Here is a 23,255-nt window from a genome sequence, read left to right on the forward strand (position 1 = left end):
TTTAACCACGAGTTAAATTTAACTCGGCAAATGGTTCACAGCCTAAATTACCAGCTTAGCTTGTTGGAAAGGGGTAAGTCACTCAGCACAGTATGCCGATAGTTGATTCGGCACAGCTTGGCACATCCATCGGCACAATCTCGAAGGCATTGGATTGTTTATTAAATAAATTGGAAGCACTGCTGCACAGCTGTCATTGAAGTTTGACTGCGTATTTCAGAAAAATACTCTAACTGTATATGCTAGAGGAATTCAGACCAGAATTTCACTTTTAGGATCATATTTAAATTCGAAATGTAGGCTTCCGAGGGCTGTCGATTGCTATCGATGCCGGTCACAAGCCTTTCAGCTACTACGCATATGGAGTGTACTACGAACCAGAATGCATGGGCAGTTTGGATGGATTGGATCATGCAGTGGTGGCGGTTGGATACGGAAAACTCAAAGGAGAAGATTACTGGCTAATCAAAAACTCCTGGTCCAACTACTGGGGCAACGATGTTCATGTTGAGGTACTTGTTGAATACGTCTACCGTCACCAGGGAGGCCTTCTTGATGGTGATAACCTCGGAGTCCTCCTTAGAACACATGATGTACCCGATTGAGACTCTGATGTTCACCATGTTGAAGCTCTTGTCCTTGACGAAAGCTCGCCACGATTCACATAATTCACTCGGGAACATTTTGCAATCCTTGGATCTCTTGATCGCTTCCACCAGCTTTTCAAAATTGGCCTTGTCTTTGTCGTTCTTATCCCAAACCAGGAGCTTAACCGATGGAATGCCCTCCTTTCTGGTCAGGAAAAAGATGGACTTTTCGCACAGCACCGTAATCGTATCGGTCAGCTCGTATCCTAGCAGCCAGGTCTGCAGCGAGGTGGATTTGCTGTAATGGTTTCCTCGTCTACGCCGACCGCCGTCAGAAAGCAATCCGCCTTCTGCAGCGAATCATCATGGGAAAACTCTGGTTCCTTCCAGTTGGCGTAGAGGCGTTTTATTCGTCGGTAGAAGGAATCCTTATCGAGCAGGATATTTGACATTTTCGGGGCCGTTGTGAATGCAAACCAAGCTGTCAGAAATATCGGGTTGCCAAATATACCATAAAATTCGAATTTTACAAAAAGTCACAGCTTGCTCTATGACTGGCATAACCGGCACACTTGCGGCACACTGGGAAAAATGTTGACCCAAGATTGGTGTGCGGAGTGATCTACCCCTTGCTTGTTGGTTGGTTTTTTTCAATGTTCGAAAACAAAATCGATTGCTTAAACCAGTTCTAAGTCATTATTATTATTATCTCTATTAGAGAGATTTTCAGCCGTAGGCTGGTTCACCTCTTTATTCGAATAGCTAATACGTTTATTATTCAGTTCCAACCTGGATTGGGTATCAAGATTGGGTCTGCTTGTTTTCTGTCAAACGTCAGTTTGCTCGTTTGTTTTTAAAACCTAGCTCAGATTGAGGTTCACACTGACAAAAAGTTCGCTTTCACACTGGGTTGGAACTGGTGTTAACCCCGATAAAGGGTGATACGGTCAAAATTTGGTCAAGGGAAAACGCGTGTAAATCGGTGAAATCTTTTATTTAAAAAATCAAATTAAATTTCTTTTTCAAGTTCAATTAATATAAAATTCAGGAAAAATATTCAGTTAGGCTTCCGCTTTTCCAAATCCGAATTGCCGGGCCTTACGCTTGACCCCTGCCATCAGATTTTGTACAGCCACCTTGTCCACCTTCTTCGCCGCAGAAAGCCAGTTTGCCTTGAACTGCTGCTCGCCCTTAGCAGTTTTTTTGGTCTTCTTTAGGTTCCGCTTGACAATAGCCCAGTATTTCTCAATTGGGCGGAGCTCTGGCGTGTTGGGAGGGTTCTTGTCCTTGGGAACCATCTGCACGTTGTTGGCGGCGTACCACTCCTTGGCCTTTTTACCGTAATGGCAAGATGCCAAATCCGGCCAAAACAGTACGGAACAACCGTGTTTCTTCAGGAAAGGCAGCAGACGTTTATTCAAACACTCTTTCACGTAAATTTCTTGGTTGACTGTCCCGGAAGCTATGAAAATGCTGCTTTTCAAGCCACAGGTACAGATGGCTTGCCAAACCAGATATTTCTTTGAGAACTTTGACAGTTTCATGTGCTTGAAAACATCTGCTACCTTTCCCCTTCCTTTTGCCGTATAAAACTCCTGTCCCGGAAGCTGCTTGTAGTCGGCTTTGACGTAGGTTTCGTCGTCCATTACCACGCAGTCAAACTTCGTCAGCATCGTCGTGTACAGCCTCCGGGATCGCGCTTTGGCCGTCGTATTTTGTTTATCATCGCGATTTGGAGTCACTACCTTCTTGTAAGTCGATAGTCCGGCTCGTTTTTTGGCTCGATGCACGGTTGTAGACGATACACCCAGCTTATTTGCGGCATCTCGGAGAGAGAGGTTAGGGTTTCGCTTGAAACTACCGGCAACTCTCTTTGTCGTCTCAGCGGCTTCCGGTTTTCGATTTCCCCCCGATCCAGACTTCCTGGCTGTCGACAAACGTTCCCCAAATACTTTAATTACATTTGTAACGGTTGATTTGGCAACTTTTAGCGATTTTGCCAACTTTGCGTGCGAGTAGCTCGGATTTTCGCGATGCGCGAGCAAAATTTTGATACGCTGCTCTTCTTGCTTGGACGGCATTTTGACAACTGAAGAGTGAATTCCAAAATCAAAATAGGAGCAACATTCTACACACACACACCTTCAAAATGAGGGGTGTTCAGGTTTTTTAAATGCAAAATTGAAAGAAATACGTCAAGTTGATATTGACCAAATTTTGACCGTATCACCCTTTAATAATCGAATTCGCTATAAGTGAAACTTGCTCAACTCCCTGTCGAACTGATCACAAAACTCTGACTGAGAAAATTCATTCAAATTACCCTGCAGCGTCAACTCCAGATCAGTGCTTCGAAGAAATGACCAAGTTATCATATTGATGATCTAGTTTGTCGATCGGGATGTACACGCACCGCGCGTATACGGTAGGGGTGGCCCGATTGTTACCTCTCCAAAAGGGGCGCGTGTCCGATTAATTAGTGTTTATAAAAGAATGTTTTCGACAGGCCAATGCCAATTATTTCTCACGGACGCCTCTGCTACAGGCCAATAAATCATCCTGCATCCTCACAAAATCAAAATCACACACGCACACACTCACACACACACACACTGCTCGCCGTTCGGCGCGATTTCGCCAAACAAATGGTCTGCTCTGAGGCTATCCCATGGGGAAGTGAAGACTCCGTAGTGACCGGCGGGAAGAGTGCTAATCAGCTTTTCCGAGAAAACCAGGATAGTCGTTGTCGAGCTTTCACAGTTAATTGCTTTCTGTCGGCTTGTTGGATTAGATCTCGCGCGTTCACCAGTGGTGCGCTTCAGCCTAGTCCAATTTGGCCAATTGAGTGGACCACACTGCTGCTATAATATCTGCTCCGTATGCCACGTGCGATGTGATCAAACGTCAACCGGCAAAGAGTACCCTTTGCAGGTCAAAAGGAGTCGATGCACACACGTGAGTGATAATCAAGCTGACACTTTGCTCTCCCCCACGTGCATGGCATGCTGAGGGAGTTGAAGACCAATCTTCCGCACGAAGGATAGGAATCTACATGAGCTGTTGTTTGTCGCTTTGGCTGATGCCAAGTATGGATTCCATTCCATTTCGCTGGTTATAGATAGGTTAGGTGCGTCGTTGTACCGCCCGCCCTGTCACCAACGACGTTGGTCTGTTCAATTCAAGTACGTTACACTCCGGTGTATGGTTATGCTCGTCCGATGCAGATAACGACGTTGATGGCGATGACGACGGCATCATCGTTTGCGGGAAGACACTCGGTAACGACCATTGATTGGATGGTGAAAACTTACAAGGAAACGAAACGTACAATATCAAGACACAGTTTGCGTTTGACCTTACCGTCTACCTGTATTGGAGAAAAGTTTTCTGAGGCAATAAGCACGGGCACCAGCCAAATACCCTGATCGAGTGGAGGGTAAATGAAGCCTGTTTATTTATATCATTTAATCGGCTTTCTGTTTGTGTTCAATTGCCTCTGTTAATGCGATGACAGGCAAAGTAAATATTGAATTCGAGTATTACAGATGAGATCGACTGTAAATAGAACTAGTATTTAATTAGCTTTTCCTATTATGCTTGACAAACTTTCTCAATATTCCAACGTACCAAAATTAAGTATACGCCGATAATGTATCGCTAAATCACATTAAAAGTGCACTTTGCTTGGCCCCTGAACGAAAACATTCGCAATTATGGCTGAATTCGTCATCAGCTGATGAGCATCCATATGACTGTCATCCAAATAAAGAATGATATTTATTTGAAAATTGGCATACACCGCTTAGAGGACAACAATTGAAGGATCGGATAACTTACAAATGCTTTTGATTAGATTTATAAAGATTGAACACGAAAAAATCTGGACATGAAAATTTTGTTGGGGTTTAAAAAGGCGTTTTATCATCTTTTTCACAAGCCCTGTTCCCACTTGTTTGGCTGCCAAATTACATTTCCGCTTGAAATCCTTCAGGTCAATTGCAGTTCCACCCTTTTTCTTCAGTATGTGCTTCACAATTGACCAGTATTCCTCAATTGGCCAGATGCATCCCCTTGGGAGCCACTGTGACGCCATTTTCGCTTTACCACTATTTGGTGGAATTTGAGTAGAGACAAAATAGGCAATCCACCTCATGCTGCTCCAGAAAAAGGCTGCCCAGGATCGAATCGCGACGTGCTTGCTCCGATGAAGCCATGATGTAAACAAATGAACTTATCCTGACAACCAATACCAACTGCACTGAAGCTAAACGTCATCCTTGGTTTGAATGATTATTCGCTTACCCAAGCCCTATACCACTTATCAGATGACATTGAGATGTTCGTCATTCGATTCATAGCAAACCAATTCGGATGGTTGTCATCTTAATATTGGATGATTTTAGTTCAATTTTTGAAAGCCTACGTAGACATCAAACGAAAAATATTTTAGTAGTGAAATACTGTTCGTATGTTTCTCGAATGATTATTGATCTCGAATGGTAAGATTCATTTCAAATATTTATATTTATTTGCAAAAAAACACAAATGGATTTTCTGGGCAGGATGACATTATCTCGTGCTGAATGATGGTCATCGCTATTTTTTATTCCAGAGGTTGTTGACTACTCTGAAATTTACGGATTTCGCTTCTCTGTAATGGACTATTTTAAACAATTTTACCTAGTGAACGAACCTGGCCGTTTCACCTTCCTTGACCTTCGACAGTAGACGCACTGGAGGCAGTCAGGTCCGACATCGACCAATGGGTTGGAGGAAAATGGGGTCCAATGGCCGACCAATTACCGGTTAAGGATCTCCTTGGTGGAAGCTCGTGGGTTCTGGGACATTATCCAGTAAATGTTCCTTGGAATTCTTCGATTCTTAACACTCGCGAACTATGCACCAGTTACAATAAAAAGCACATTTATTTGCGGAACACAGAAAACTTCATGCAAACTTATACATATATTTCTTCTTAATATTAACAAATTAAAATAGCGTAGGTTCTTGCCGGTGACCCAATTACGACTGTCCTTCGATCTATCGTTCTTTCGCTGATGATCAGCAGGTTTGGCTCGGCAGGTTAGCCGAGAGATGAAAATTGCTCTCGGCTCCAGAATCCAAGAGAGCGCGGGCGGGCGCTTGTTGCCGTCATCATCCACTATCGACGAAGCACTCACTCTCTTATCGTCGTTATCACTTCGGTTGATCGGATGCAGGTAGTGGTTGATCATATCCATCTTCGGTCGAGGTATATCTGCTGTAGTTCAGGGATGTAGTCTGGTGTGGGCAAGGCTTGTTGATCACAAACACCTAGTGTCTCACTTTCCAAACAGGTGCTTCCAAAAATCTGGTATTTGTAATCGTAAAATTGAACATATTTGTAGTTCTGTGGCGAACGTTTAAGCTCAATTGATCATAAGTTAACGAAGTTAAATCATATCAAAGTTGACTATTATGTATGGAAATCGGCATGCGCTGCTATTATATTGAACACAACTGTACATATCCATATCACGCACAAAATGCACGAAGATAGTGGTTTAATCGTTTTTCTGAGATGTGGCCAACACAGGAAACTGCTACACTTACTCTATCACTGTTCATCATGTATTCGAGAGGAGGATCATCTGATTACAAAACAATCGTCATCCGGTTAGGTTACAGCTATGATTCGAAGAAGCTATTTCGTTGTTTCGATTTGATTGGTCTGAAGTTTCATTCGAACAGAGGATGATGTTTTGGTACAGTGCACAGTGGTTTGAATGCTCAATATCACGAACTTTTTTATTTGCGCCTTCAATGTCGGTTTTTTTACTATGTTGTATTTGAAAGAGTTTTTGCATAAAATAAGGCGCAAAGACTAGTGTTAGGTTTTAGTTCGGAACTCCACCACAGGCGGCGCTGCAAAATCTAACTTTTTACATTTACAAGATAGGTATGTGGTGTCTTGAGCAAAGTTGTAGATAATTTTACTACAAAAATCTTTGCTCAACACACAAATACTCTGTATTCCTTAGTTTTTGAGATACGTAGCGTTTAATATGACTGTTCAACAAAATTTATTTTTTTCAGTTTTTATAACATATTTAAAAAACTATAGGTTTTAGAAGACTATAATGTTCTATAAATATTTGTATTTTATCACAATACAAAACTTTGTTCAAGACGTTCGATTACACAGGCTGAGTTATTCACAAATAAAATAAAAATATTTACATATTTTGTGCCCTCACAGTCAAAAATCCGGCAAAATCCGGCAGGTGAATCTTGAATAGGATGAAAGCTTGTTCAAAAGTGATCTCAAATTCCATTGAAATATTTGTCCCTTTTAGTATCCTCGTTGATTGTTTTGTATTTTTAAAAGGTCGTTCCGTAGTTCAGTGACAGCGCGCATTTATCAAAGACTGAATCAAAGTAGGCTCAGTGATAATATAACAAAGTTTGGTCACACATTGATCGGTTTTGCAGCATTAAACGCATATTACTTAGAAAATAATCCTTTAATAGTGAAGTGAAGGTTATTTTTTCAACATTTCCGTAGCAGATCCCAAAAGTGAGAAAAGCATGTCTTTCAACAATGAAGGTAAGTACAACCATGTAGTTAATAAGGTATTCAGTGTTAATTTCCAATTCATGATATAAATGAGTTATCTATGGAAGTTATTAGTTAGTGACAATTTCAAAAATAGTTTAAATTATAAGTTATCAAATAAAATTTCAGTTGAAATCGACAGGCGAAAGCTTTTTAAACTGTGGAAAGAATTTAAGGGAAACGACATTGATAAATCAAACGTTGTGTCGAGAGAAGTTTTTGACTGTTATGGCATTGAAACATAATCAATGCCGTAACAGTCAAAAACTTCTCTGAACACAAGTGGCAGCTGAAATCAACCATTTTGTGAAGGCGACATGCAAACATAAAAAAAAAACTGTGGGAAACCCACAACCGGACTATGCTTGAAAGCAGTCGTGGTTATTTCGATAGCCCCTTCAAACTACCACAGAAAGTTGTTGATCGTTTCCCTTGTACTTCTGGATCTTCCCGTCGTGGAAGAAAATCTTTGGCGTTCGAAGAAAGCAGCGAGGTTGTTGAGAGACGCAAGACGTCTACAATGCGTTCTAACTACCTAACAGATGAGCTTGCATTTGCAACCTAAATGAAATTACGTGAGGATGGTAAAGAAGATGCAGCGTTCATTGTAAAACAGGCAACACAAACAACTCCGACAAGAACCGTGAAAATGGGTTCGGCTATGCAATCATCCAAAAATGGCTTTGTACCCTATTCGGAGACGGAAGCTCTGCCTTAATATTGGATCTTAATTTATCGAAAGACCAATACGAAAAGCTTCGTAATGGAGCTCTGGATCGGAATGTGCCTTTGTTTCCGTCCTACTACAAAGTGCTGCAAGCTAAAAATTGCTGTTATCCCAATACAGGGTTAGTAGTTTTGGAAACGTCTGCAGAAGTGAAACTAAAGGATTTCTTGGAGCACACGACAATGAGGATTGTTGATGCAAATGCGTGCATGCTGGAAAAGTTTAGTGATGACGAATTGGAGAAAATGACGATTAAGTGGGGATTTGATGGCACAAATGGATTAAGTTAACACGAGCAAGCACTTGGCGATGATGACGGAACTAAATTCGATGCAAATATGTTTGTTACATCCATTGTGCCGATCAAATTGGAATCAAATGGGAACATTTTCTGATCCTCTCATCAGCAGCTTTAGAGCATCTCGAGACAAGCCGATTAATGACCTCTGTAGCGATGCGAAATACATGCTTGATGTGGAAGAGAAAGATGAAAATGTTTTTGATAACAATATTATGTAACCTTTGTTTATATTATTGAAATATTTATATATACATAACGTAATACGTTAAATCATTTAATTATAATATAATAATAGCTAACTCAAAATTATATATTACTTTCAAGTAGACTACTGTGATTTATGATTATGGCAATTACTCTGATGTCCGTGGTCAAGACCTTTTTGAAATGCAAAATAATCAACGAGGATACTAAAAGGGACAATGGAATTTGAGATCACTTTTGAACAAGCTTTCATCCTAGTCAAGATTCACCTGCCGGATTTTGCCGGATTTTTGGGCACAAAATATGTAATTTTTTTTACTAAATTTGTGAATAACTCAGCCTGTGTAATCGATACCTTTTGGACGTCTTGAACAAAGTTATGTATTGTAATAAAATACAAATATTTGTTGAACATTATAGTCTTCTAAAACCTACAGTTTTTTTTTAAATATGTTCAAAACCTGAAAAAAATTTAATTTTGTTGAACAGTCATATTAAACGCTACGTATCTAAATTAAGAGATGAACTAGCCTATGGCTTAAAATCTCAATAATAAAGAAAAAAAAACTACGTATCTAAAAAAACTAAGGAATATAGAGGATTTGTGTGTTCCGCAAAGATTTTTGTAGTAAAATTATCTACAACTTCGCTGAAGACACCACATACCTATCTTGTAAATGTAAAAAGTTAGATTTTGCTGCGCCGCCTGTGGTGAAGTTCCGAACTAAAACCTATCACTAGTCTTTGCGCCTTATTTTATACAAAAACTCTTTTAAAGACACCATAGTGAAAAAACCGACATTGAAGGCGCAAATAAAAAAGTTCGTGATATTGAGCATTCAAACCACTGTGCAGTGTAGAGGTCTCTAGATTTACAAGAATGTGCGTGAGACTGAAAGGAATCCTTTTTAAGTAGATGCGATATCGTAGGGTACCTTCTTGGTTCTTCGTTTTTTCTAGTTTCTCTTCCTCCCTTTTATGTACAGCCATTCAGTAGCAAAACGATATGATTCTCACAATTTCGTAAAAATTGGTAGTTTTGTTCCTTATCGCAAAATATTAGACCCGTATTTTTATCATTAGGGTGACCATTAACATGTTACTTACCTTACCTTAGCCTCTGCTGTCCGAATACTCGCTCCATGGCCACAATTCGCCAGCCTCGTAGTCTGCGAAGGGTCGGCAGGTCGCCTTCTACTTGGTCGATCCACCTTGCCCGCTGCGCGCCTCTTCTTCTTGTTCCTGTTGGGTCGCTTTCGAGAACCATTTTCACTGGGTCGTCGTCCGGCATTCTTACGACGTGCCCAGCCCATCGTAGTCGCCCAATTTTTGCTATGTGGACGATGGATTGTTTTCCCAGCAGCTGGTGCAATTCGTGGTTCATTCGTCTCCTCCACGTTCCGTCATCCATCTGCACTCCACCGTAGATGGTACGCAACACCTTCCGTTCGAAAACACCATCCTCCACAAGCATAGTTCAGGTCTCGTGGTCGTAGAGGACCACCAGTCTAATCAGCGTCTTGTAGATACACACTTAGAAATAACTAATTTTACACGAGACGTAATCCATATCGGACGTAAATAATGGACCGTAAACAAACATTTCATATAAAATTAAATGTTCTTAAACCGAAACATAAGCAAGTTGACGAAGAGAACGTTTGATTGAATTGATTTTTTCGTTTCTTTCAACTGGGGCCGCTTACATGTGTCGGTCTCAGGGAACCGAAATTTACATGAATTTTTCGTGGTGTGTATTCAACTTCGTGCCGCGGCAAATTTTATTCGACCGGAGCGTCCTCCGGAGTCCAAAGTAGGCACGATTCGGGGTGGGAGTTAGATAGTCTTCCTTTCATGTATTTTGTATTTGATGCGTTGATGGCAAGTCCAATCCGCCTAGCTTCAGCTTTCAGTCTGATATACGCTCCCGCCATCGTCTCAAAGTTCCGTGCCATGATGTCGATGTCATCGGTGAAGCCGAGAAGCTGGATGGACTTCCTGAAGATCGTGCCACTCGTGTGTATCCCAGCTCTTCTGATCACACGCATTGTTGAGTAGCAGACACGAAAGTCCATCACCTTGGCGTAACCCCCTTCGAGATTCATAGGGACTCGAGAGTGCCCCCGATACTGGAACAAAGCACATCATTCGATCCATCAGTCACGTCAGTTTATCCGGAAATCCGTACTGATCTCGATCGATTGTGTCGTATGCGAATTTGAAATCGACGAAAAAATGATGTGTGGGCACGTTGTATTCGCGGCATTTCTGCAGAACCTGCCGAATCGCGAAAATTTGGACCGTGGTAGCGTGTGCACCCATGAATCCCGCCTGATATTTCCATACGAACTCTCTTGCAAATGGTGACAGGCGGTGGCATAGAATTTGGGAGGGTACCTTGTAGGCAGTTTTTTTTTTTCAAAAATTCATAGCTTTTGAACTACTAGACCGATTTTAAAGATCAAAATATCAAATGAAATTTAATTGAAAATACTGTTCAGAAAAATTATGATGATATAAAAAAATAGATTTCATATTGAAAAACATTGATATCATCAAAAAAATATAACTCAAAAACGAAAAAAAAAACACATTGCTGATTTTTTATATGCTGTGAAAATTTTCATGAAAAATATAAAAACATACTGCGCTCTCTATCTACAAACGATGAAAACTAGAGATGGGCGATCCGCTCCCGAGCTGTTCTAGAGACCCGATTCACTCACGTAAGCTGATGACCCCGGGTTTTTTTTAGGAACCACAGCTCATCAGCACGCTCAAATCTAAATCATAAAATCCTTCACTTATAGCGGAATTTTTCAAAAAAGCACGCAGCAGGGGTTGAAACAGTTGACGTTTTTTACTACACTCGCTTCGTTGTCGTGCGCGACAGTCTGTTTGTATTCGAACACTCATGCTCTACCGTCGTCTTTCTTACGCAACACGACCGGTAGAATAACATTCGAGCTAAAAGAAAATTATCAAAATAGCTATCATATGACATGTGTGATTTCGTTGTAATTCCTCAATTTGGTGTAAATCAAACCATTTCTGATCAGAAATATTATTACTAGGACATCATTACTTGCTATTTTCAGAATTCACACAAGTAAAACATCAGCAGCTCTTAATATGAGAAAAACCAAAATACATACATACGTGACGGTCTTCGGCGACAGTGTCGTATGACAGAGCCTGTCATATGACATTTTAGTTTGGTACTGTACTACCCAAGTAACCAGTAAGCATTAGAACAATGCTCTAATTTAGCACTATATTCACATATAAAACAGTGATTAAATGCTTATCATGCAGTATATACTTATAAAGGGCTGATATAAAGCTAAAAAGGCGAAATAGCGGGCTAATAAAATGCTACGATGGCAGCCTCAAATAAGCATTACTAATGCTGATCTAGGGTATCTTATAAAACGTCAAATTTTTTTACCGCGCTCTATTTTTAGAAATTTTTATATAAATTTAATTTATTTTCATCGACCCAAACTGAATGAAAACAAAAAAGAAATCTTTCTACAGGTCCCATAACTCATAGGTTTTTACGTATGATGCATCAGACAAGTGGTTCCACTCTTCTTCGGAATCTTCATCGGGACTATAATCTGTCAGGGAATTATCCAGGGAAGCTGTCTGAGAATTGCCTTCATCAGTCTCCTCGTCTGCAGAATTTGTTGGACGTTCCGGAACCGCACAAACAAATAATGCTGATTCTGATCCCAGTTCATTCGGTTGCTCAATTTCCGTAGCATTGGGAACATCAGAAACGTTTATATTACGATACACATGTACTTTTCGTCTGAAATGTCCACTTTTTAACGTTTTTTTTCCACTTCTGAGGACCGTCCATGTTATTTTGATTTTATAAAGTATTTTTGATGATCAACACATAACTTTTTAGCCCTTCTAAACTTTAATCAAGCCCTTTATAAGCACTCAAGAAAGTTTTAATGCTAGGCTTTCTAAATGCATGTAAGCACTAAATCATTGCACTATATGCGCATACTAAGCTTTCTGTAATGCTTATTTTTATTAATGCTTCTGTGCACTAGCAATGCTAATATGAGGCTCATATGCATTAAAAATGCTAATATACGGCTTTTTGGCATTAGGAATGCTGAATTAGTGCCAATATAGAGCTATGGCTTAATGCTTATGGTTACTTGGGTATGATAGCTTATTTTGCAAGTGTCGGAAGCAAAGGCAGTCAATTATCACAGAAAATGTGTCGACTACCGTGACCGCTTACAAGACTGGCACGCAGTGTTCCTTTACGCATTGAACAGTCACCGCGTAAACCAAGATGCGCGTGCAATTCTACATATGCCTACGATCTTAAATTTCTACTGATATTATCCAATGCATTTACGTACCCGGCTCTTATTGCTGATGTTATTCCTCCAGCATATGTGCGCTTACCTCTCCTCCCATAATTCTCTCCAGCTTATCAGCTCAGCTCCGGATCCGAATCATCGGCCGAATAATTCACTGACATGACAGCTCTCGGACCCGTCCAGCTGTTCGGACGTTTCTCTCGATTCTTCACGTTTCAGCTCCGCATCCGACGATGATCTAGAGCTGAAGCCGGGAATAGTGGGAGCAATTGTGCAGGAGAATCAAGGTGTATTCCATCCTGCACTCCAATTGCACGCGCGGGGCGAGATTTTGCGAATGTACGAGAGGGAGAGAAGTACTAGTTGTTTCTCTCACTCCAACGCAAATTCTGCTCCACTCCGCTAATGCACGCTCAGATCTGAATACGCCATTAGACTTATGATACCAGTGGGCTGTTGAGCTGCGGTTCCTAAAAATGAACCACCGGTCATCAGCTGATTATAATGAATCGGGTCTATAGAACAGCTTGGGAGCCCATTTCTAGATCTGAGTTGGTGATCTGGAGCTGAAGCCGAGAATAGTGAGAGCAAATCTGCTGAAGAATTAACATCAGAACTAAAATCTGTATGTAGACTGGATTGCATAGCTTGAGAATAGGCGTAACATCGTGTAGCACGATGTCGATCATATCATCGCGTGTGACATGTGTCAAAATTTCTATAATTTAAAGGTGAGCTGAAGAGCTGTTCAACAGAATCGACTCCCGTTAATGAGCTGAACGGGTCTGATCCGCTCAGTCAGATGAGCTATTTTGCCCACCTACCATAAGAACAAATACAATCAATGTTTTTCAATACAAAATCCAATTATTTTAATATTATCATATTTTTCGGCCCAGTTGATCAAAAGTTATAAGTTTTTGAAAAAAGGCATTTTTGAAAAAAATCGATATTTTGGACAACCCTAACATGGAAATGATCACCCCAATGACAAAATAAAAAAATACGGGTCTCATATTCTCGAGGATATTCTGCAGTAAAGACCTGTATAGAGATCGAAGCGAAGTGAAAATCTCATACAAAATACTATATTTTTCACCTGCGTGAAAAACGCAATTTTCAAATATTTCACTTCGCTTGGAACTGTAAACAGAAGCGATCCATTGAAATCGAATTTTGTGGATTGCATCTTCTTCGCTTACTAAATTTAATTTTTTTTTACTCATGCAGCTGCTCGTGAAAAAACGGCAGCTAAGCGAAAAGTTGACGTTTCGAGGAAGAGCGTATCTGTCAGATTTTCACTTCACTGGAGGTGTAAACTCATCGATTTCGTTTCACGTGAACTTTGATTTGTTTTTTCCGTCGATCTTGTTTTCCGTGCTGAGCACCAATGCTACCGACGTGCCAGGAAGGCAGCTCCCACACCTGGACCCTACCTATCGACCCATCACCTCATGAACCGGGGACCAACGGCTTTACTTCCCATCCGAAGGAAGGCGTGATCAGAGATGTTATGCCTCAGAACATCCCGGCGGCGCCGACTGGGATTGAACCCAGGCCTGCTGGGGTGAGAGGTAATCACGCTTACCACTACACCACCGGCGCCGTTTTTTTTTTCACGTGAACTGTGAACTGCGAAAAGAGGAAATTGGAATATGTTCCACGACCTTTTTCGCTAGCGAAATTTCAAGGTTTTTAACTTGCTTCAAATGTCACTTCACTTTGATCTGTATACTAGCGAAGACATCATATCAAGAAGATTGGCAACTTTGCCAGAATCCAAGCGACAGATACAATAGCGCTGCGCTTGAGTGAAGGTGGAAGCAACGCATAGAAAAATGAGCAAATACACAAACCTTTCTTCCGAGGATGTAATCTTTACTATCAAATTCGTTCGAAGTATTTACCATTGAGCGGCAGATGACGCGATTGTACCTGTCTCATAGCGTTCGTATGAGAACATGGAAGAGTTGCCAGTCTTCTTGACTTGTTGTCTTCGATACTAGACTTAAGGAACAAAACTATAAATTGTTACGAAATTCTGAGAACCACTCGTTCTCACTCGTTTTGCTAAGGATTTTTTTTTTTTTTTTTTTTATTATAGAGATTTTTAGCCATAGGCTAGTTCATCTCTTTGCTAAGGAATGGCTGTATATCGACGTTTGACGTTAGTGTTCGTGAGATTGTGTTTGGAGATATCTATAGAGATTTTCACGTCTGGTTGGATTGGTGCGCTTGCACAGTGTTAGTGAAAATTTGAGGAAAATACATAACAAATTGCTGTCGAACTCATTTTGACAGATTCAATTTCATATTTTTTTAGGATAGTCATAGGAAAATAATTAACAACTGTTTGTTCTCAACCAGTTCCCAAATTTATTTTCTAGATTCGCGCCGAACCCACCATTCTGATACTACAAATGAGTGCTATACAAATGTAGTAGTACCAACCGGTGGAAACTAACGATTAAATTGGCTCACTACTTGACTAGCCTATTGGTCCCAAGCAAATCGATTAACGTACCCTATTCTAGTCAAAATTCTAGTACCAAACTATGTTTGTTTTGGTTCGCTATGAAAGTTTGACAGATAAAATGAGGGGTTTGTGGATTTTCCTATGTTTCGAGGAGTGCATCGATTAGCTTGGGACCGAAGAGAGTACCAGAGCTGAGCCAAAAAGTGGAGCACGTTTCTTCGGGACCTTCTAGTCTTAAAGTTACCTCTATGGTTGTACGGTGTACTTTTTATGTCTGTACAAGGTCTTAACGGAAATCATGATCCTGCTCCAACAACAACTTTACACGGCGTTATACCGGTAGTGTGCGTGTGTTTTTTTCCGTGTTGGGTATTTTGATCACTGCCACCAGTACTTAGATCTATTGTGATATATTCCCCGTTTTAATATTGCTTTATCAGCATGTCGTATCACCATTTTATGATGCGACCGACATAGACTGACCGAAAGCATTTTCCCAGTAAGGTATTACATTTCGAATGAATTGCACTACTTGGCTGGGAACTGAATTCCAAATATCAAAGGGTTCTGTCAGCCCCTTATCCAGAAAAATACGCCTCTTATTGAAGATTGCTGTACAAGAGCATAGCAGGTGTCTTCTTTTTCTATGCCACATAATCGACACATGTCATCTTGAAGTTGTGAGCGTTGAACACGTTTGTATGAGAGAAACAAAACTCGAGTTCATTTTAGAGCTTCGAAAATGTAGAGCCCTGATGCTAAGCATTTACGACAGGCCCGTATTCAGTCAAAGATTATGAATGCAAAATCAGTAATCAAATTGATTTCATTGAAAGCAGAATTAGTTTTCCGTTTGATTCAACAGTGTAAAACTTTGCTCTCATTTTTGCTGTGTTAACCGTTAAGTCAACCAAAATGAGATCAAATGGAGTATTCAAAATAAATTACATCATAACAGCAAATTCTGATTCCAATATGATCTCTAACTTTGCTCGGGTAGTGTGCGGCTTTCTCATTCCCTTGAATTCCACAATGACCAGGAACCCAAAATAGGTTCACTTGGTTTTGGCAGGCCAATTTTTGGAGTGACATTGCACATTCCCATACAAGTTTAGAATTACATGTTGCTGATTTCAAAGCATTTAGTACTGCATGGCTATCAGACATAATGCAGATATTCGCAAGCAAAGTTTAGAACATGACTTCTGCTTGGAACACGGTAGGCCAGTAGCCCATAGATATTGAGATATTTATACCTGGACCTGTTACCCCTGCTCCTACACGATTATCCAATCTAGAGCCGTCTGTATAGAAGACAATTGATCCTGGACGAATGTTTGGTCCCCCATTGTCCCACAAATCGCGATCCGCTGCTGCTACATTGTAAAGACGATCGAAGTGATATTTTTTCTTCATCCAATCTTCATTTTGTAACACAATAGAATCAATATTGAACATTTTTAGGATGCTCATATGTCCTCTAAGATGTTAAAGTGTGCGTGTGTTAAACGTCACTAATCTCTATAGAGATTGCTAAAGTGTGATTGTGTCAGTGATGCGACGTTGCGACCGTACGATAAACGTAAGCAACTTCTATTAAATTTTGCCAGATAAAAATTACACTTCAAAACGAATATTAATAATCCTAATAGAATTATTACCAAGTATTTCGAACTACACTCACCTCGACAGAACCCAGTTGGCGTAGATCCAGGGCACTATCACCGTCGGCAGAAAGGCCATCCACACAAACATCAGATAGGTTATGTCAAAGTGGGCCTGGTTTTCGTACGTCTCGACCAGTGCCATCCGAGCCAACCTGTGGAAGAAGCAGAAAGAAAAAAACCATTCAGTTAAAAGTTTGAAACTAGCGATCCACTTTTTTTTCCAATCCAGAGGGTCATCTTTCGAGCAACTCGATTCCGTGTATCTTTTCTTTTTTTCTCACCGGTCCAAATTCGATCCAATTTCTAATGCAATGCCCGTGATGCGATTGCATCTCTTTTACTCGGAAAACTACGAGTCGTCATTCCTGGAAAAGTAGTTTCCGCTTACGAATGGCAGTTCATAAACTATCACTTTCCGGGTTTCCCCTCGGTTCTGCATGTAAACAAACAGCAACAACAACAATTACAAGCGAGCAGATACGATTTCACCGAAATAGTACAGACACATAGTGGCGCATTTCCATTTTCGGTACGGAAACAATTCGATGTTGGATTTCTGCGAACATGCTTCCCCCGGTTCACTGAATCGCACTAACAAAGTGGGACTTGATGGCTTCCTGCGCACCGGATTGTTTAATATGGTGAATGTGACGCCTTCGCCTGAATTTATACAACCAACCGTGCATAGATTTGCGATCCCGATTTGATGGCTTCAAGCAAGCCAGGCTTAAACGCAATTAAAATGCCGTCCGTCACCACCAGGCGTCATATTTATTCAACAGTTCCTTGCCGACCTCTTCCACCCGGATTGCACGCCCAGCGGCTGACACTGACAAAATGCATAGAGAAACTGCAAGTACAGAGTTTCCATTTTTTAATATGATTCGGGATGAAAAGCGTCCCCCAGCGGATGTAGCAAGTCCAAACCGTTCATAAAAGGCGCGATGATTCCTATTTCTTCGACGGACCGTGACCTTGATGGGAGGAAAAGCGTGAAATAACATTCAACTTCACGACGGTGTGGTTTCAACTTGGTCCCTCCATAGAGCCCGGGGGGAGCTGTTTTACAATTCCGAGCAGGTCATGTACGCGATCCAACAGCATCGCAGTGCCCAGATGTTGATGGTTGTGGTGGTAATCCAGGACATTGTCGTTTGCAAAAGATGTGTAGGATATTGCGTTCCTTGCTGTCCGGAGGATGCAATGCGCTTTTCCGGCATCGGACACCACATTTTTCGTTGCACCATCCATTGCTGCCAGTGCGAGATGATGGTTTGAATTTCAATCGAGTAGTTCTTCTCGCTGGTAATGATAACGAATGACGTCCAATCTACATCCACAATGTGGTTCATCTGGTATGGTAATGGCAGGGCCAGATCTTGAAGAGCGATTTTTTATTCTCTGGAGAAACGTCAAAGCTAAGCATGCACGCAAAGTAGTGCTAATAATCAATTTTGAGGTAGATCCCGTCTACCGAGTAAAATTCATAGGAGATCGAAGTAGGCCACGTTGAAAAACTGACGTGTTTTGATTTGGCTACTGTTTTTAAACTTAGGGTTGTGTGGAGAAGTTGTCTGATTTTGAGCAAAGTCGGTTAGGGTTGATGCATATATTATGTCACGCTCCAAGGGGGAGGGGGGGGGGGGGGTCTAAGATTTTGTGACAAGCAATGCATTAGGTATAGGAAAAACGTCACGATAGAGGGGGAGGGTGTAATTTTTTGCTCGATTTAGCGTGACATAATGAATGCATGACCCCTTAACTAAATGAAAGCAAATCGATATTAAAGTTCGCAGTTCCTATTATAATGAAAACACATTTTGATTTCAATTGTCACGACATTAGTCATTACAAGAGCCACATGTGAAAAGGGCATACAAGTTTTTTGTAAACAAACATTTGTAGGCCCTTTTCTCGCAAACCGAGGGGCACCCACGCAAACCAACAACATCATCGGGAAGAGTATAGTTTCCTCTACCCGGTGATGATGATGGTTTGCGTTTGTGTCATATGGGTGGCGAGAAAAGGACATAAGAAGGTTTGTTTACAAAAAGCTTGTATGCCCTTTTCACATGTTGTTCTTGAATTAGGAGTATTCAAAATAAGTTACATCATAACAGCAAATTTTGATTTCAATTTGATCTCCAGCTTTGCTCGGGCATCTATTTGAACTTGATATGGTAGTTGATAGCGGATTTCAAGAGATGATCGTTGAACGCGATCAGATGCGGATTTCGGAATACACCATGGCGGAAGATAAGAAGAAAATAGAAGAGAAAGAAGATCTATAAAGACCAACTAATGTTGGTAAACTCCAGCCTGTATTATCTTCGGATTAAAACCCGATAAAAAATGACCAGCTGCACTTTGCAGATCATCCAAACAGGGACGGTATTTTCCTACACACTTAAAAATAATTAATTTTACACGAGACGTAATCCATCTTTGACGTAAATTATGGAACATAAACAAACATGTCATGTAAAATTAAGTGTTCTCAAACCGAAACATTCGTAACTCGACGAAAAGTACGATTGATTGAATTTATTTTCTCGTTTCTTTCAACTGCTTCTTATGTAATTTGGGCCGCTTGTATGTGTCGGTCTTGTAACCGTTGGTTCCAATGTTTACTTGTTGGCTCCTCCACAAGTCCAAAACCTCCCTCCCTGTAACAGTCCCACCTGAAATAAAATAAATAAACTAACACCCTGGAACAGTGGCTCTCATTTGTAGGCTTAGCAAGTGAGAGAGCCTGTTCCACTCTCACGATTCTCCATGTGTGTGTTGCAAGTGTCAAGGAGTTTGAACGAACGGGCGAAATACTTCCCCGCCAAGTTGTTTAGCTCAATCACAGGTGGCGCATGAGGAAGAAAAATGAACCAACCAGGCCGAAATGTCAAACTTCGGCATTTCATCGGCCCTGTGGTGCCGAAAAGCAGTTAAAATAAATAAAATTCCAAAAGCAGAAGGCTATCTAGTTTCAACTCTCGAAAGGAGAAGTGCGCGCGAAAGTCAAATTGATTATTTTGCGACTTCGGTGAAAGTGGCGTGACCATTTTGCTAGCAGGTGGTCAAAGGAACAAAGGAATTTTCATTGTTCTAGTGGTAGTCTTTTGTGTAAATTGTAAGTTCCAGTAGTGGAGAAGAAAGGAACAGTGTTCTAATGTAATTTTTGAATGTTTTTTGAAACTAGATTAAAAAAATTAGAAGGAGAAAGGAGATTCCTACGAATCGAAGTAAAGGAACATAAGGAAAAAGGTAAATTCTATACTAGTCTATGTAACAAAAATAGAGGAAAGAGAGTGACGTCACAATAAGGGTCTAATCTGTGATGGGCAGGTCCAGGAAGTGGGCCTTTTTTTTCTTTCTGTTTGGAATTATTTGGCAGGATAAGGAGAAATACGTGGACGACTGGCGTGAGTGGCAAACGGCGTATCATACTCATCGGTAGACCGCCGATAACGTCCACCAGTCATCTCGGTGGAACCTCCAGACAGTCCCAGCATTGTTCATGCCGGCATCCTTTGTGCGGAGCACAAATACCAACCGCACCGCCGTCGCCATCCCGCTGCCTAGTTCCCCATCGTTGCTGGCAGTACGGCAACCGCACCGCCGTCGCCATCCCGCTGCCTTGTTAACCATCGTTGCTGGCAGTACGGCCACCGCACCGCCGTTGCCATCCCGCTGCCCAGTTCACCATCGTTGCTGGCAGTACGTCTATCACACCGCCGTCGCCACCCGATTGTCCAGTTCATCGTAGTCGTTGGCCTTTCGGCGATTGCCTCGCTGAAGCTAGTTTCCATCCGCAATGAATACCGGCCAGCAAACAACATCATCAGCTCCACCACCCGTCGACAACCGCCACCATCAGTAACACAACCAGATCACCAACTACATCATCAACCAGAAGCAGTATGCCCGCAGGTAACCCTTTTCAATGTGACGTCACAAAATAAATGTTAAAATGAAAAGTTGCATCTATAGCTTTATTAGGTAGAGCACGTCCTTAGGTCATAGCACTTCCACTTCTTGTTGTTGTTCCGCTTCTTTCTGGGCTCACAAAGGAGCCATTAAGCCTCGCCGTTCCCAAATTGATTTGGAAAGCCTTCGTATTAGTTTTTTTTTAAGCACACACTTTGGTACAGCCTGGTGGGTTTATTTGTGTCTGCATCTAGCAACACCTTTGAAAGGGTACCTTCATTTCACGTGTTCCTACTTGATGTCAACGACCTTACGTGGATGAGAGTTATAAGCAGTTTAACGACCCTGATATCCTTCAATCCCTGAGCTAGCAGGTAACAGTCTCAGGGCACGGAAATTTACATGACTTTTTGGTAGTGTGTATATCTAATAAATGGCCGGTCACATCTTCTGGAGCCTCCCCTCTCCCCTCAAATGCTACGTCATTTATGCATGTTCCCTTGGAAGAAAGTGGGTTTGAATCAATGAGTAAACGCAATTAGTGACGTCACTTATTGCTTGTATCGTACAGTGGTTTCACTCACACATCTTAATAGATTGCTTCACCTCGGTAATCCAGCTCATTGGGTTTAAATGCTCCAGCAGCGTTGCCAGATTGTTCTACAGCAATTATCGGTATGAAAAGTTTTAAAAAATCGGTGTTTACTATTTTAATTAATTTTATATTTTTGCTGTTTTTTAAAGCGAAAATTTTAAGTTTTGGACTATGATCGGAAAATTCCGGAAAAAAACCACCCAGAGAAAGAAGAAAGAAGCTCTCTTGGGCGAAGTTTGAGAAAATCCGGTAACTTCCAAGACAAGAATTGAGAAACTTCTGGCAAACAATTAAAGAAACTATCGAAAAAAAAATCGAATATCACATCCAAAGGAAGCCAGAAAAGTTTCGGAAATCAACACTGTCCAACATTTTTTGTTGTCATCGCAGATTTTAATTCGCCGTTTTTCGTTGTTTTTTCGCGCTGTTTATTATCGGACGCACTCGTTAGTGCAATATTTGGTCAAAGCATATCGGAATCTAGTGTTGTTTACCTAGTTGTGCCACAGTGTTTTATGCAATTGTGTTTTTGTTAAATACGCATTGTATCATCGTAATCGCTCATACCTACTTACTCGCTGTCTCTCTTCCGGAGCGCCATCTACCAGTAAACTTTGGAAGCTAGCACATCTCAGTAACCTGAACGTTGCATACATTTAGGCGCTTTCATTCTTACTTGGATCACCGTAATATTGCGCTGCATTAAACAACGGGAAGAGAATTCTCATCGTCATGAGCGCTTGTAATACTTGTTTGGAGCATATTGACGGCAATGACAAATACGTTCTCTGCAGTGGAGTCTGCAACAGACTGTTCCACTTCAATTGTGCTGGGCTCAACGTTACCAACTTCAAGGCATGGTCATCCAATGTCGGTCTACTGTGGTTTTGCGATGCTTGCAGAGTTAACTTTAACCCAACAATCGTTGATCGTGAATCGCACATACTCAGAGCACTGCGTGATCTTTCAATACGAGTAGACTCTATTGACCTTCGGATTGGACAGTATGCTGAACATTTGAAGACCATGAACAGCTTGTTATCATTTCCACACCTGAGAAGGGAATCGAATGTCTATTTGAGATTCCATCAGCATCCAGCTGGTGCTCCCACTGATTTTCACCACAGCATAGATCGGTTAAATCTGAATAGTTCGTTGCATTTTAGCCTAGGGAATATTTTCGGTGAACATGACGAACCCATAACTTCAGAAACCACCGCTGCTTCTGTTGTAAGGCGTTCTGCTGCTCTCACCACCACCACGACCGCCATTCCAACTGCTATCCTTGCCACAACTGTCACTAGATCGAATGAGAATGCCACTTCCGTTGCTACCACTAACAGCTCTACTGCTACATGCACCGTCGCCTCTACAATAACCATGAACACCGCTGCCAAGAACTGCACAACTGTCGCATCAATCACCGCACCTGGAACCGGAACCACGGTTACCTCAACAGCTACCTTGACAAATAACCGAGGGCCTCACGGACAATCTAACCGTTTAAGGGTTGTTATGAGAAACGAACGTCGAAGGCAGCAAAGCAATACCGACACAACCGAAGTGTTGAAACCATTCTACATTACCCCTTTCCACGTCGAGCAGACTGAAGAAGATGTCCTGGAATACCTCCGCGAAACCTTCAACATCGAAAATTCTACGGTGCGCTGTGTGAAGCTGGTACCTAGAGGCAAACAAGTCAACGAGCTAACCTTTGTCTCCTTCAAAGTATCCGTTTCACCCGACTTGGAAACCACTGTAAGGGATTCATTCTACTGGCCTGATGGAGTAAATGTACGTAAATTTGAATAAAAAAACGACGCGGCTCCAATC

The 23,255-nt window shown here is 41.4% G+C and overlaps 1 protein-coding gene across 1 annotated transcript in view; it reads right to left on the minus strand.

Annotated features, from left to right (window-relative positions):
• The window catches only part of LOC135700800 (uncharacterized), a 296,750-nt gene that overhangs the window by 2,085 nt on the left and 271,410 nt on the right, over positions 1 to 23,255 (minus strand). The window contains exon 7 of the mRNA XM_065221449.1: positions 16,924 to 17,058. Within this exon, the coding sequence (XP_065077521.1) occupies positions 16,924 to 17,058 (135 nt within the window). The remainder of the gene's footprint in view (positions 1 to 16,923; positions 17,059 to 23,255) is intronic.

The sequence above is a fragment of the Ochlerotatus camptorhynchus genome, unplaced genomic scaffold (genome assembly GCF_037179485.1).
Source record: "Ochlerotatus camptorhynchus isolate MF236.1 unplaced genomic scaffold, CSIRO-AGI_Acam_v1.1 ptg000142l, whole genome shotgun sequence".
NCBI classification, from domain to species: Eukaryota; Metazoa; Arthropoda; class Insecta; order Diptera; family Culicidae; genus Ochlerotatus; species Ochlerotatus camptorhynchus.